At 38.1% G+C, this 12472-nt stretch overlaps 1 protein-coding gene across 1 annotated transcript; it reads right to left on the bottom strand.

Moving 5' to 3' along the window:
* Positions 1–1788: 1788 nt before the first annotated feature.
* LOC103835510 lies at positions 1789–4825 on the bottom strand. The gene is made up of 6 exons (XM_033278088.1): positions 4115–4825; positions 2770–3941; positions 2607–2709; positions 2361–2508; positions 1910–2308; positions 1789–1826 (listed from the first exon to the last, which is right to left on the bottom strand). The coding sequence occupies exons 1-6, from the start codon at positions 4823–4825 to the stop codon at positions 1789–1791; spliced, it is 2571 nt and encodes an 856-aa protein (XP_033133979.1).
* Between the last annotated feature and the right edge of the window lie 7647 nt (positions 4826–12472).

Here is a 12472-nt window from a genome sequence, read left to right as displayed (position 1 = left end):
AACCCTAAACCCTACTAACCTTAAACTTTACTAACCCTAAACCCTACCTAACTCTAAAACCTACCTAACCCTATACCCTACTAACCCTAAACCCTATCTAATTCTAAACTCTATCTAACCCTAAACCCTACCTACCCTAAACCTTACTAACCCTAAATCCTACCTAACCTAAACACTACTTAACCCTAAACCCTTTCTCATCCTAAACCCTACCTAACCCTAACCCTACTAACCCTAAACCCTACCTAACCTTAAACCCTACAAACCCTAAACCCTATATAATTCTAAACCCTATCTAACCCTAAACCCTACCTAACCCTAAACCCTACCTACCCTAAACTCTACCTAGCCCTAAACCCTACTAACCCTAAACCCTACCTAGCCCTAAACCCTACTAACCCTAAACCCTACCTAACCCTAAACCCTACCAACCCTAAACCCTTCCTAATCCTAAGCCCCTTCTAACCCTAAACCTGACCTAACCCTAAACCCTACCTAAGCCTAAACCCTACCTAACCTTAAACTCTTTCTTGCCCTAAACCCCTTCTAACCCTAAACCTGAACCAGGGCCGGCTCAACATTCTTATGGGCCCTAGGGCAAAAACAAAATTACATTCTAAAATTTATATACAGATAATGTTTAAAATATATTTAAAATTTAATATGTAATATTTGTGTATATTTGTAATGAAAATAAAACTATATACATATCAAATAATTTTGGGCCCTTTCCAATTTTATTTATTATATTTATAATTTTTTATATATCAAAATATAGATTTATAGAAAAATTGGACCCCTTGATTATTATTATACGGGGGGACACGGGCTTGGGCCCGGGGCGGTCGCACTGCTTGTCCCCCCCACTGAACCGGCCCTGACCTGAACTAACCCTAAACCCTGCCTAAACCTAAACCCTTTCTAGCCCTAAATCCTACTAACCCTAAACCCTACTAACCTTAAACCCTTTCTAACCATAAACCCTGCTAACCCTAAATCCTACCTAACCCTACCTAACCCTAACCCTACATAACCCTAAACCCTTTCTAACCCTAAAGCCTGCTAACCCTACCTAACCCTAAACCCTACTAACTCTAAACCCTACCTAACCCTAAACCCTACTAACCCTAAACCCTACCTAACCCTAAAACCTGCCAACCCTAAACCCTACTAACCCTAAACCCTAATTAACCCTAAACCCTTTTTAACCTAAACCCTACGTAACCCTAAACTCTTTCTAACCCTAAACCCTTACTAAGTAAACTCTGTCTAACCCTAAAACTCCTACCTAACCCTAAACCCTTTCTAACTCTAAACTCTACCTAACCCTAAACCCTGCTAACCCTAAATCCTTACTAAACCTAACCCTAAAACCCTACCTAAACCTAACCATAAATCCCATCTAACCCTAAAACTCTTTTTTTTTTTGATGAAATGTTAAATTTATTGATCATCATGGAAAAGAATAGTTATGTACAAAATGAATCTAGAATCTCAAAAAACTTTGCTCTTTGCCTCTATCCTTACCCAATATGGGCCTCAAACCATCGCTGCATCAGTCTCGTTAATCCTCTCTTCTCATAGTATCGAGTTGACATAATCCTCTGTTTTATAATCTTCTCTATCACCTTGGCAAGCTGGTTTGCTGGTCTACTTCGCTGTGTGTGCCGTCTCTCGTTACGTTCCCGCCAAATGTAATATATAGTAACTTGTAATGCTAGCCTTAAGAGGATAGAAACAAGCCTGTCATGTGCTGAGTGGAGAATGCGAGCCAAAATTTCGTTCCAGTCAGGCGATGGCGCCGGTCGGAGTAAAGATCCAATAATCTGCAACCATAAACCATATGTATATGGGCAAGCAAAAAACAAATGGTCTCTTGATTCCTCTGGTTCTCCACAGAAAGTGCAACCTTGTATTACTCCCCAAGTTCGCATTCTAGATCCAGTAGAGAGACGATCTTTAACAGCTAGCCAGGTTATAAAAGCATATCGCGGCACCCCTTGTTTAAACCAAATCAGCTTCGCCCAGGGAACCTTAGCATTTTGGGTGCGCACCATGTCCCAAGTGCTATAAGCTGAGAATTCTGATCCATACTCTACATCTCCTCGCTTCCATTTCACACCATCATCCACATTTGGCGTCAATAACAACGGCTTTGCCTTTATCTGCGCAAGCACTTGCTCGATACCGCTATCCCTTGAGTTCCGGAATCTCCACTGATCATCGACTAAGACATCAGCAATCTTTGCATTGCGAGCTATGCCCAGCTTCTGAGTTCCCCTCTCACCAATGACTTCAATCAAGCGCCCTAAAGGAAGCCATATATCAGTCCAGAAACCAACAGTTTTGCCATTTCTAACTTCCATACACAAGAACTCCTTGGCCAAAGGTCTCAGCTGGAGGAGCTTCTTCCAAACCCATGAGCCCACTGCCCCTATTCGAGCATCCCAAAAGGACTCCCCGCGTAGTATAATCTGCTTCGCCCATTGAACCCAGAGGGAAGTTGAACTGTTAAAAAGACGCCATATCAATTTTAGATCAAAAACCGCTGAGACATCCTTTATTCTCCGAATCCTGAGTCATCCTTCATCCTTTGGTTTACAAACCTCTACCCATGCAACCTTTGACTTAGTAGAGATATTTGGCGAGCCGCTCCACAGAAAAGCCGAGCACATACTCTCAATCTCATCAATGCAGCCCTGTGGAAGACTAAAAGCAGAGCACCAAAAATTAGTGATGCTTGCAATGACCGAATTTATTAATTGCAACCTCCCAGCAAAAGCTAGAGCTTTACTTGTCCAGCTGAGAAATCTGGCTCTAATCTTTGCAATCAGTGGTTCATAATCACTCCTAGACATTGTTTTGGTAGTAAGCGGCAGCCCAAGATATTTGATGGGAAGCGCAGAGACCGTGAGTCCACCAGCTACAGCTGCAATTTCTAGAGCCTGCTTACCCCTGCCTGCTGCGAAAACTGTTGATTTAGCGACATTGATACAGAGTCCCGACATGCTAGCAAAATCTCGAAAAACATCAAGCGTTCCTGTGAGGGATGTGGGAGAACCATCTGTGAAAACCACGATGTCGTCCGCAAAGCTAAGGTGCGAGAGATTAACCACTCGACACATGGGGTGGAATCCTATATTTCCCGCCAAGATAGCTTTGTTGAGAAGCTTGGAGAGAACGTTACTGACGATGACGTACAGATACGGTGACAAAGAACATCCTTGGCGGATTCCTCTACTGCTCGGAAAGAATCCTTCCAATTCACCATTGATAGAGACAGAGAACATCGCAGTACTGATACACTTCATGATCCAGGTTACGAACATATCTGGCAAGTGCATCGCTCGGAGAACAGCTTCAATGAATGTCCACTTGACGGTGTCAAAAGCTTTTGAAATATCCAACTTGATTGCTGAGCGAGAGGATACTTGAGGCTTGTAATAATCTTTCACCAATTCTGTGGCCAAGAGAACGTTTTCTAGCAGCAGCCTGCCTTGAACAAACGCACATTGATTCTGCTCAATAGCTGCTGGAAGAATACCTTTGAGCCGGTGAGCCATGATTTTGGAGATGAGCTTATAAATCACATTACAGCACGCTATCGGTCTGTAATCACTCATCTTCTCTGCACTTGTTGTTTTCGGTACAAGGGACAGGAGAGTAGCATTTGTGCTCCGAGGCATGAAGCCATACAAAAAGAAAGACTGGACAGCAATCACTAAATCTTTACCGACAACTGACCACGCTGCTTTGTAGAACTCCATGGGGTAACCATCAGGCCCCGGCGCCTTGTTTGCTGGCATCGAAAACAAAGCTTCTATAACTTCCTCAGCTTGAACAGGGCCAACTAGAGAAGCTGCTTCTGCTTCACTGCAACGATAGTCTAGCAGATCACTTAACCTGTCCTCAGTAACATCCTCCAAACCCGAGTGCCCTGGCTATTGAAGGAACCCCTCATAATAATCAACCGCCTCTTTTTTAATATCAGCCAGCTCAGTTAGAACCCTGCCATCTGAAGTGACCAGTTTACGGATAGTGTTACGAGAGGTACGGTTTGGCATGTCTTGTGATAGAAATTTGTATTTCTATCGCCAAGATCCAGCCATTTTACTCGGGATTTTTGATAGAAAAATTGCTCTTCTATTCCAGACAGGTGATGCCAGTGCTCCCATGCATCAGAAGCTTCCTCAAACGTAGTGGTACAAGGGTTCCGCATTGCATTATTCTGCTTATCACAGAGATCCTCCAAAGCCACTTTAACCCTCGCTGGCAAATCTCCAAAAGACTCTCTATTCAGCCGCCGGAGCTCTGATTTCAGCATCTTTAATTTTTCCTGCAGTTTCTTCAAAGCTGTCCGAGAATGAAACAGGGGAGGAGTAGAATTCCAGACATGATCTACCACTTCCAAGAACTGAGGGTGGCTGACCACATGCGTGAAAAACTTGAAAGGTTTTCGATTACCCATAGGTTTGTCATGTACAATAGTCACCATTCTAGAGTGGTCAGAAACACCTCCTGCTTCAAACAGAGTGTGTGATTGCGCAAAACTTGAGAACCAACTGCTGTTACCCATAGTTCTGTCCAACTTCTTGCTAATAGGGTTTCCATCTTGACGATTTGTCAAAGTGAACTCCGGGCCAGTGTGAGGGATGTCAAGAAGATCGCAGCTTCTGATGATATCCTGGAACTCCCGAATAGCCAAATTCTCTCCTGCAGTATCTAGAAATCTAGAGTGCTCCATAGCAGACTTTGTAACATTGAAATCGCCTTGTAATATCCATGGATTAGTCCCCGCTGCCACTAACCGAGCTACTGTATCCATCTCTTTCCATAAATCCCTTCTCTCCACCATACAATTCGAGCCATAGATAAATGAAGCAATAAAAATATCACCTGTGTCTTTAAACTTCACCCAACACGTTATCATTTGTGCACTAACCAACACAGGCACCACTTCCACAGCCTCCGACCAAACAACCCAGATTCTTCCCAATCTGTGGTGGCTGTAGTTGTGCAAATACTGCCATCCTTGACGTCATTTGTTCCTACGAGAGGAGACCTTCTTGCTTTGGCCACTCACCACTGCATTAACCAGTCCTCTCATATTCGCAATCAACGCTTTCCCTCTTCCTTTACCTCTTTGTCCTGTGCTCTGACCTGCCTTCTTTTTCTGTCCCTTATTTCCTACTTCCGTATCTACCTCATCTCTTTTATCTTGGACTTTGAGATTTAAATCATCTCCAATGTCATCATCATCATCAATTTCCCCCTCCTCCCTTATTCCTTGTAGAGCCTGAAAACTGTTTGGGAACGCAACTATATCCATCAAAACCTTCTCCCGTGTAGGGGAAGATCTATTGCTACCCTGCTCCCCCAAAGTGACCCATTTCTCTGACTCCACACCCGAGCTTAGGTTGTTGAGAAACAAACTCAATTCTCTTCCATTTTCGCCTACATTCTTTGCCAGCAATGCGTTAACCGGCAACTGTTCCAACTCATTTAACAACTCAGAGACCGCTTCCCTACCTATTCCCACATCACTATCCTTTATCTTTCCAGCTTCAACAGTCAGCTGCTTCTCCATCTCTGGCCTTTTTAGAATCACCACCTCTTGTTTCTCATGACAGTCCTTCTCATTGTGCCCCCACTTAGAGCATACACTACAACAAGGAGGAAGCCATGGGAAATTAACACCCACATTTACTTCACGACCATCCTTTCCTTTGAAACAAATCTTCCGTGGCAGTGGTTTCGCAAGATCTACTTCAACTAATACTCTCGCTACATCTAACCGAACACAACACTCAGTAGTAGGGTGCAGCTTGACAAATTTGCCTGCAGTGCGAGATAGGAATGAAAGGCCTTGTTTTGAGTATAGGTAGCCTGGGACATTATCCAAATCTACCCATAATGGCATCGCTGAGAGGTCCGGTGGAGCTTTTGCTGACTCCGGAGTCCACACATTGAGAACCAGAGGAACCTCTGATATATGCCAGAACTTCCTCTTGATGATTCGACTGCGCACCTGAGCATCTTCCACCCTAAATAAAACCGTTCTCTTTCCAATAAATTGAACATCAATCTTCGACACCTTCCCTGGAGACGACCAAATTCTGTTCACCGTTGAATGAATAGAGCCAATGTGGGGCGCATCATTCATAAAATAACCCACGACGAAACACTTCCACAAAGGCTCCACATCTGCCATGAGCTCCACCGGTATTGTGACCTCCGCAACCCCACCTGTTACCACAAACTCAGGGTGAATCGATTCAGGCAAGACCTCCCTCACAGCTTCAGAGTACGAGGTCTTTTTTGATGTACCCCCCTTTCCCCCTTCTGCTTACACCTCCACCACGATTTCCTTTCCTTCTGCCTCTAGCAGAGCCAGATTTCCTCCCACCACTGCGCCCTCAGAGAGCTGCAAACCCTCAATCGCACTTGTCTCCAGACCCAAAGATGATTCCCCTGATTTACTCCACGTCTTTAACCCATCACCCCCAAACTGATCCCTGTTCCCAATCGAAACTCTCTCCACATCCTCTTCTTCCAATCCTGCCGCTGTCATTCCCGTACCCTCCTTTTCCACCGCCTTCGGAGACGGCGGAGCCATCGGTGCCTGAATCTTCTGAAACCCTAAATCGCCTTTGTCGCCTTTGTCGCCTTTGTCGCTTGACACTACTTCATTGCTTTTGGCATCATTGTCAATGTTATTTTTGTGTATCATTGCTTTTGGCATCATTGTCAATGTTATTTTTGTGTATCATTGGCATCATTGGTTTTATTTTTGTCGCCTTTGTCGCCTTTGTCGCCTTTTGTCGCTTGACACTACTTCATTGCTTTTTGTGTAACCCTAAAACTCTACCAACCCTAAACACTAAAAAAATCTCAAAACTTAAAGCTAAAAAAACATAAACTCTTACTGCCATGTAATTTGTTGTTGTGATATTCAAATACCAGATCACATAGCGGATTTCAAATCTTATATCCATTATTTTAATTACCAAAATATTTTTAAGGTTGTATCTTATGAATAAAATAGGTAAATTATATTTTAATAACGTTAAAATTTGTTAAAATAGAATGAAAAATTATTATCATGAATAAATAAATAATTTCGATGAAACTTAAAAATCTTCGAATCAATAACAATTAATTAGTAATATTTTAAAAAGCCCCTTAAACTATTATAGGAGTAGAATCTCAAAAAAAAAAAAATTAAAGTTCTCAAACATTTATTTGCCAATAACCATCCTTAAATCTTTGCTCATTCAAAAAAATAATATTCTTTACATAAGTTGGAAACAAGTTTCGTTTTTTAACTAGAGACCCAAGTTTAAATTATACCACTAAAATATTTTAATATTTAATTGTTCAGAAATAACAAGTTAATGTTTTAAAACAATAATCATCCTTAAATCTTTGCTCATTCAAAAAAATAATATTCTTTACATAAATTGGAAACAAGTTTCATTTTTTGACTAGAGACCCAAGTTTAAATTATACCACTAAAATATTTTAATATTTAATTGTTCAAAAATATATATATTTATATATTCGAGAGTAGACAATACATAGATGATACTAAATTGATCGCAAGAATTCTTTTTGGAAAACACAATATAACTAGTATTATATATATATATATATAAACATACAAATTCAATGGAGGGATAGCCAAAAGCAATGCCAAAGCTTTAACTAAAAAAACACCGATCCCAACAGTGGCCCAAACCGAAATTTGAGTCCAAAAAAAGTTAAGCGGTAAGGTGACTTTACACGTGTAGTAACAAAACACGGGGAAGACACGTGCTAGCCGCATCTCCACTTTCTTCACCGAAACATTCACGCGTCGCAAATCCTCCACCGCTTTCACCACCACGCGAAATCTACGACGGTGAGTTCACCGACAATTCACCATAGCCCACTGTCTCCCACCTGAGTCATCTCGGGAGCACGAGCCTCCCTCACCTATTCCGACTTCAGACTTCTCCACCATATCAAACAAAGCATTTTATCCACCGTTAACCACCGGGATGTCAACCACAACCACCAAAAAACCCACCTTCAACGACAGTATTGAACGTTTTGGGCTTCATCGGCTACAACACTGAGTTTCAGAGATAATCCGTCGATTATAATCGAGATCTCATCCAAACCCATATACTTTTCATCATAGCAACAAACTTCAATCACGATCGATCCTCCAATTGAACTCATACTATTCGTCCGGGAAGTGATACGCTCTAAATTAGGGAAGGATCACTCAATCGGACTAAAGGGGAATGAACTCGCCAAAAAGGAGAACTAGTGGAATGAATGGTGACACAAGACCTTCTCTACAACCACTGTAAAGTGGCTGATTCACCGCATTTAACATTTCATTAAACTTTTTTGCATCTATGCTAGGTTCTTCATCTTCATCATGAGCTACAAATGCATCAGCTACCATATCATGAACCCTATCATAATCTATCATCTGCTCCTCCTGATGGTAACTATGTTCATTATGCAAATGGTGATCAACCGGTTCTTCCTGAAAATTGTTATTACTACTACTAGCTTCATTCTGATCTAATTATAATCTTCTCCATGTTGAAACGAGATATAGTAATTTGCCGTGAAACCTCTATTTATTAAATGTTTCCAAACATTTTCACGATTTTTCAATTTTGAATTGTTGCATTTTCGACAAGGACATAACATCTTACCGCTTTTTGGGTGAGCGGTGTGGAATCTGCTTGATGCATAAATGTCTCCAGCCCCGCAAGGTATTCTTTCGTCACTCTCCCGTTAGCATCTCTATGCATATATATCCACCTTCGCAACTCAAAAATATTTCCGGAGGCCGACATTTTTTTTTCTTTCACGTTTTTTTTTCTTGTTGGTGTGTTTAAAATGATGTTCAAACGTCCATATTTATAGGAAATTTTTGAATCTGATAATTGTAATTTTGCTAGGAATTTACAACGAAATTTAGTTATGTTGCCGAAAAAACGTGTTACAACTACAAAGTTGGTGGATTCAAAATTTCCTTGCTAAGTAGACGTAAAATTTTCCTCGTAAAGTACACGCTACATTTACGTCGAGTTTACGAGAAAAACGTATTTCCTCGTAAAAGCCATGTGACATTACATCGACTTTACGACGAAATAATTTTGTCGTTATTTTAGGAGGAAATAACGTTGATTTTATATTTCCTCGTAAGTTCCTAGTAAAGTCGACGTAAATTTACGAGGATTAGTTTTTTTTGTTAAGTTTCCTTACTAAACTTGTGTTTTCTTGTAGTGTTGCTGTTATGATATGTCAAGATGTCATTACAAAATATGCTTTAAATCAAAGTCAAAGCCAATTTTTGGATTAAGCCAAAAGAAACTCATTCTTTCTCATGTATGACAATATAAGTTTTGATCACAAAAATTAAAATTGTCTTTAGTCTGGGTAAAAATTTGGTAGTAATGTAAATGGAAAGTGGGATTCGGTTTAGAGATATATAAGACAAAATAGTTTGACACTTGGAATATAATAAAACTAGTGTTGTAGTAGGACAATAGATAGCTTTTCTAAATTATAATATCTTCAACTTAGTTACATTGAATAAATGAAAAAGAAGTCCACTAATGGCGAAAAAATATTATGTTATATCAAGCAATGATTTAAAACCGATAAAAAGTTGCCATTTCCGCCGTCTGATACACAAATATTGTGACGGGTATTATTACACCTTTTCGCCAAAATATAATTAAAATTAACATTTTCTTGTCTTCAATTAACAATAAACTAAAATATAAAAATGTTGGGGTTGGTTTGTAGTGGAGGTCGAGAATGTGTATCCACATTCCATATAAACTAAAACCTAGTAATTAATAAATTAGTGGAAATGATCCATTATGTCACATTTGTATGATCTTGAGACTGATCCTATGATGTTTAGTCTTAATAGTGTGCATATATCTAGTGTTGTAAGGAAACACGTTTGATTTCTACAAGAATTGCCCTAGATATTGTAAAATAAGATTTGAAAGGGTTGATTATATATATGTTTTTCTCAACAAAATGTTTATATTTAACAATAGTGTATTTTTTTTTTTTACAAGAAGAATCTATCACTGAATCACTAAAAAGTTGAAATAATTCACATGCTGATACTATAACACTAGTCTTTTCTTTTTATGTAGATGTAAAGGGATAAGACTATCTGAAGTTATATAGTGCAACGCATGATAGGTCTATAGGATCTACCAAGGAGATCTAATTTTAACAAAAAAATGAAAAGGTAGTCATTGTTATGACAATTGGTTTGCCTAACATAATTCATAACTGATAGTGATTTTTGTAGGCATGTATTCTAGACCATTAATATATAACAATATTGATAGGTAATGGAGGTTACATGGCATGCATGCAAAGATGTCTTAGTGTCATAATTAGTTAGAGCAACCTTCAAAGTTTATATATATATAGGGCACTAAGCCAACACTGTCTTGAGCCACTCTTTAGCATAATGATCTTTCCACTACAATATGACAAGTGATATATTTAGTTCACATGAAACCATATCTCTCGTTTTTAGAAAGGTTTTCATTAATAAATAAATTAGGAGAGCACACCTTGTAGTCTGGTGGTAGTGAACGGGCTTTGGATGCAAACACATTTCGGATTTGATTTTCTTGCTGCGAAAACTAAATTACATTGTTCTGCTCACGTTGCGGATATGTCCGTATTAAAATCCAGAAGAGGGTTTGTCGTGGACTGCACCTCCCACCCGAGGATTAGATAGTATCTTTAATAGAGATGGGTTTAACCCTTTACTTTAATCCAAAAAAAATTAGGAAATGCAAAATCCTTAAATCATAATAACCCAAACGGGTCTGGTTTTAAAAAAAAAACTGGTTTGAACTAGAAGCTGACCCTCCAATCCAACCTAGAAAATCATATAACCAATTTGCATGTGTAAGTGTGGTTATTGGATAAAGTCTTATTCTAATGGGCTATTTAGCTTAATATACATAGAGTGAAAAATAATTAGGTAAGTGGTAAAAATTTATTATATTTGCACGTCTGGTAACGCAAGGATAGTGAAAATTATGGGTGTCGCCCTTTCATCTTGTGTAGCCTTTATTTTAAAACAGCAGTTATCGGGTGTGTGTCAGAGTTTAGTTCACCTAAAGCTTTGTGTGTGAGATCAAAAATATTTTAACAGAATATGGTTCCTTTGATTTTTGAACACACAGAATATATTTAGTACTAACCTATACTAAAAACATCACAACACTACATATACTTATGACATAATCATTCACTAAACATTAATTCCTAAAAACTAATCTCTAATTACTAAACAGTAAACCATAAAGCCTAAACTATAAGCTCTAATCCGCAAATTATAAACCTTAAAACTTATACTATAAACCCTAACCGAAAAACTCTTATGTTATTTGTGTTTATATTTGTATAATTGTAAAATTTGTGAAATTTAATTAGGAGATATTACAAAGTAAACCTCTAAGTTCACCATTAGTATAATAACCAAAAAAAAAATTGTCAAATCATATTGTTTTAAATAAGAAAGGATAAAAAACAAATAAAAAATAGAAATAATTACAAAAAAGAATCCTTTTTAACGATATTAACACCGTTAGTAAACTTAAAATTCCTAATCATAAATACTAAACCCCAAACATTTGGGTAAACCCAAAACCTTAAAGTAAATTCTAAATCCTTACGTAAATTCTAAACTCTTGAATAAATCTTAAATTTTTGGGTCAACTTTAACCTCTGGATAAATCCTAAACCTTTGAATAAATCATAAATATTGGGTTAATCATAAACCCTAAGGAATATCTATTAGGATTTATTCAAAAGTTTAGGATTTAACCAATGATTTAGGGTTTATGATTTAGAATTTAGAGTTTTTTTAACATTGTCTAACAATGCTTAAGAAATTCTTTTTCCTGACAATTAATACTATTTTTTTTTACTTTTTCTATTTTAAAATATAAAATAACTGAATAATTTTCTATTGGTTATAGGGCCATAAGGGTATAGAAGGTATATTTGAAAGAGAAACAGTAGACATACCACATAGCTAATTAATCTTTATTTCGTGTATATGCAATGCAATTGCCCTATTCTAATCCGTTTTCTCAAAAAAAAAAAAAAAATTCTAATCCGTGATTCATAGTTCTAATGTAAGAAAATAATTTCAAAGAAGAAAAGAATCAAAAGAATATCAGTGCTCAAAATGTAGTGCTTCAAACGATGTACCATAGGTTGAAGATTCGTACGAATTTATATGAAAAGAAAATAATTTAGTCCATGGAAAATGAGTAAATCTATACGAAAGATAATGGAATGAAAAAGATAATACTATTCAAAAAAGCAATAAAAACAAAAGCACATTCCATGATGAAGTGAGGCAACTTAATATTTTTTTTTAATAAGAGGCAACTTATGTTTACACAAAGAA

The sequence above is a fragment of the Brassica rapa genome, chromosome A08, assembly GCF_000309985.2.
Source record: "Brassica rapa cultivar Chiifu-401-42 chromosome A08, CAAS_Brap_v3.01, whole genome shotgun sequence".
Lineage (NCBI taxonomy): Eukaryota > Viridiplantae > Streptophyta > Magnoliopsida > Brassicales > Brassicaceae > Brassica > Brassica rapa.
Note: the sequence above shows the minus strand (reverse complement) of the source record. Positions and strands in the feature narration are given on the sequence as shown.

Coding starts and splice junctions, on each gene's coding strand:
- LOC103835510 (XM_033278088.1), bottom strand. CDS start 4,825: ATGGATACAGTAGCTCGGTTAGTGGCAGCGGGGACTAATCCATGGATA. Junction 3,942..4,114: donor TTTTCTATCAAAAATCCCGA/GTAAAATGGCTG, acceptor TTCCTTCAATAG/CCAGGGCACTCGGGTTTGGA. Junction 2,710..2,769: donor GCTCTAGCTTTTGCTGGGAG/GTTGCAATTAAT, acceptor CTCTGCTTTTAG/TCTTCCACAGGGCTGCATTG.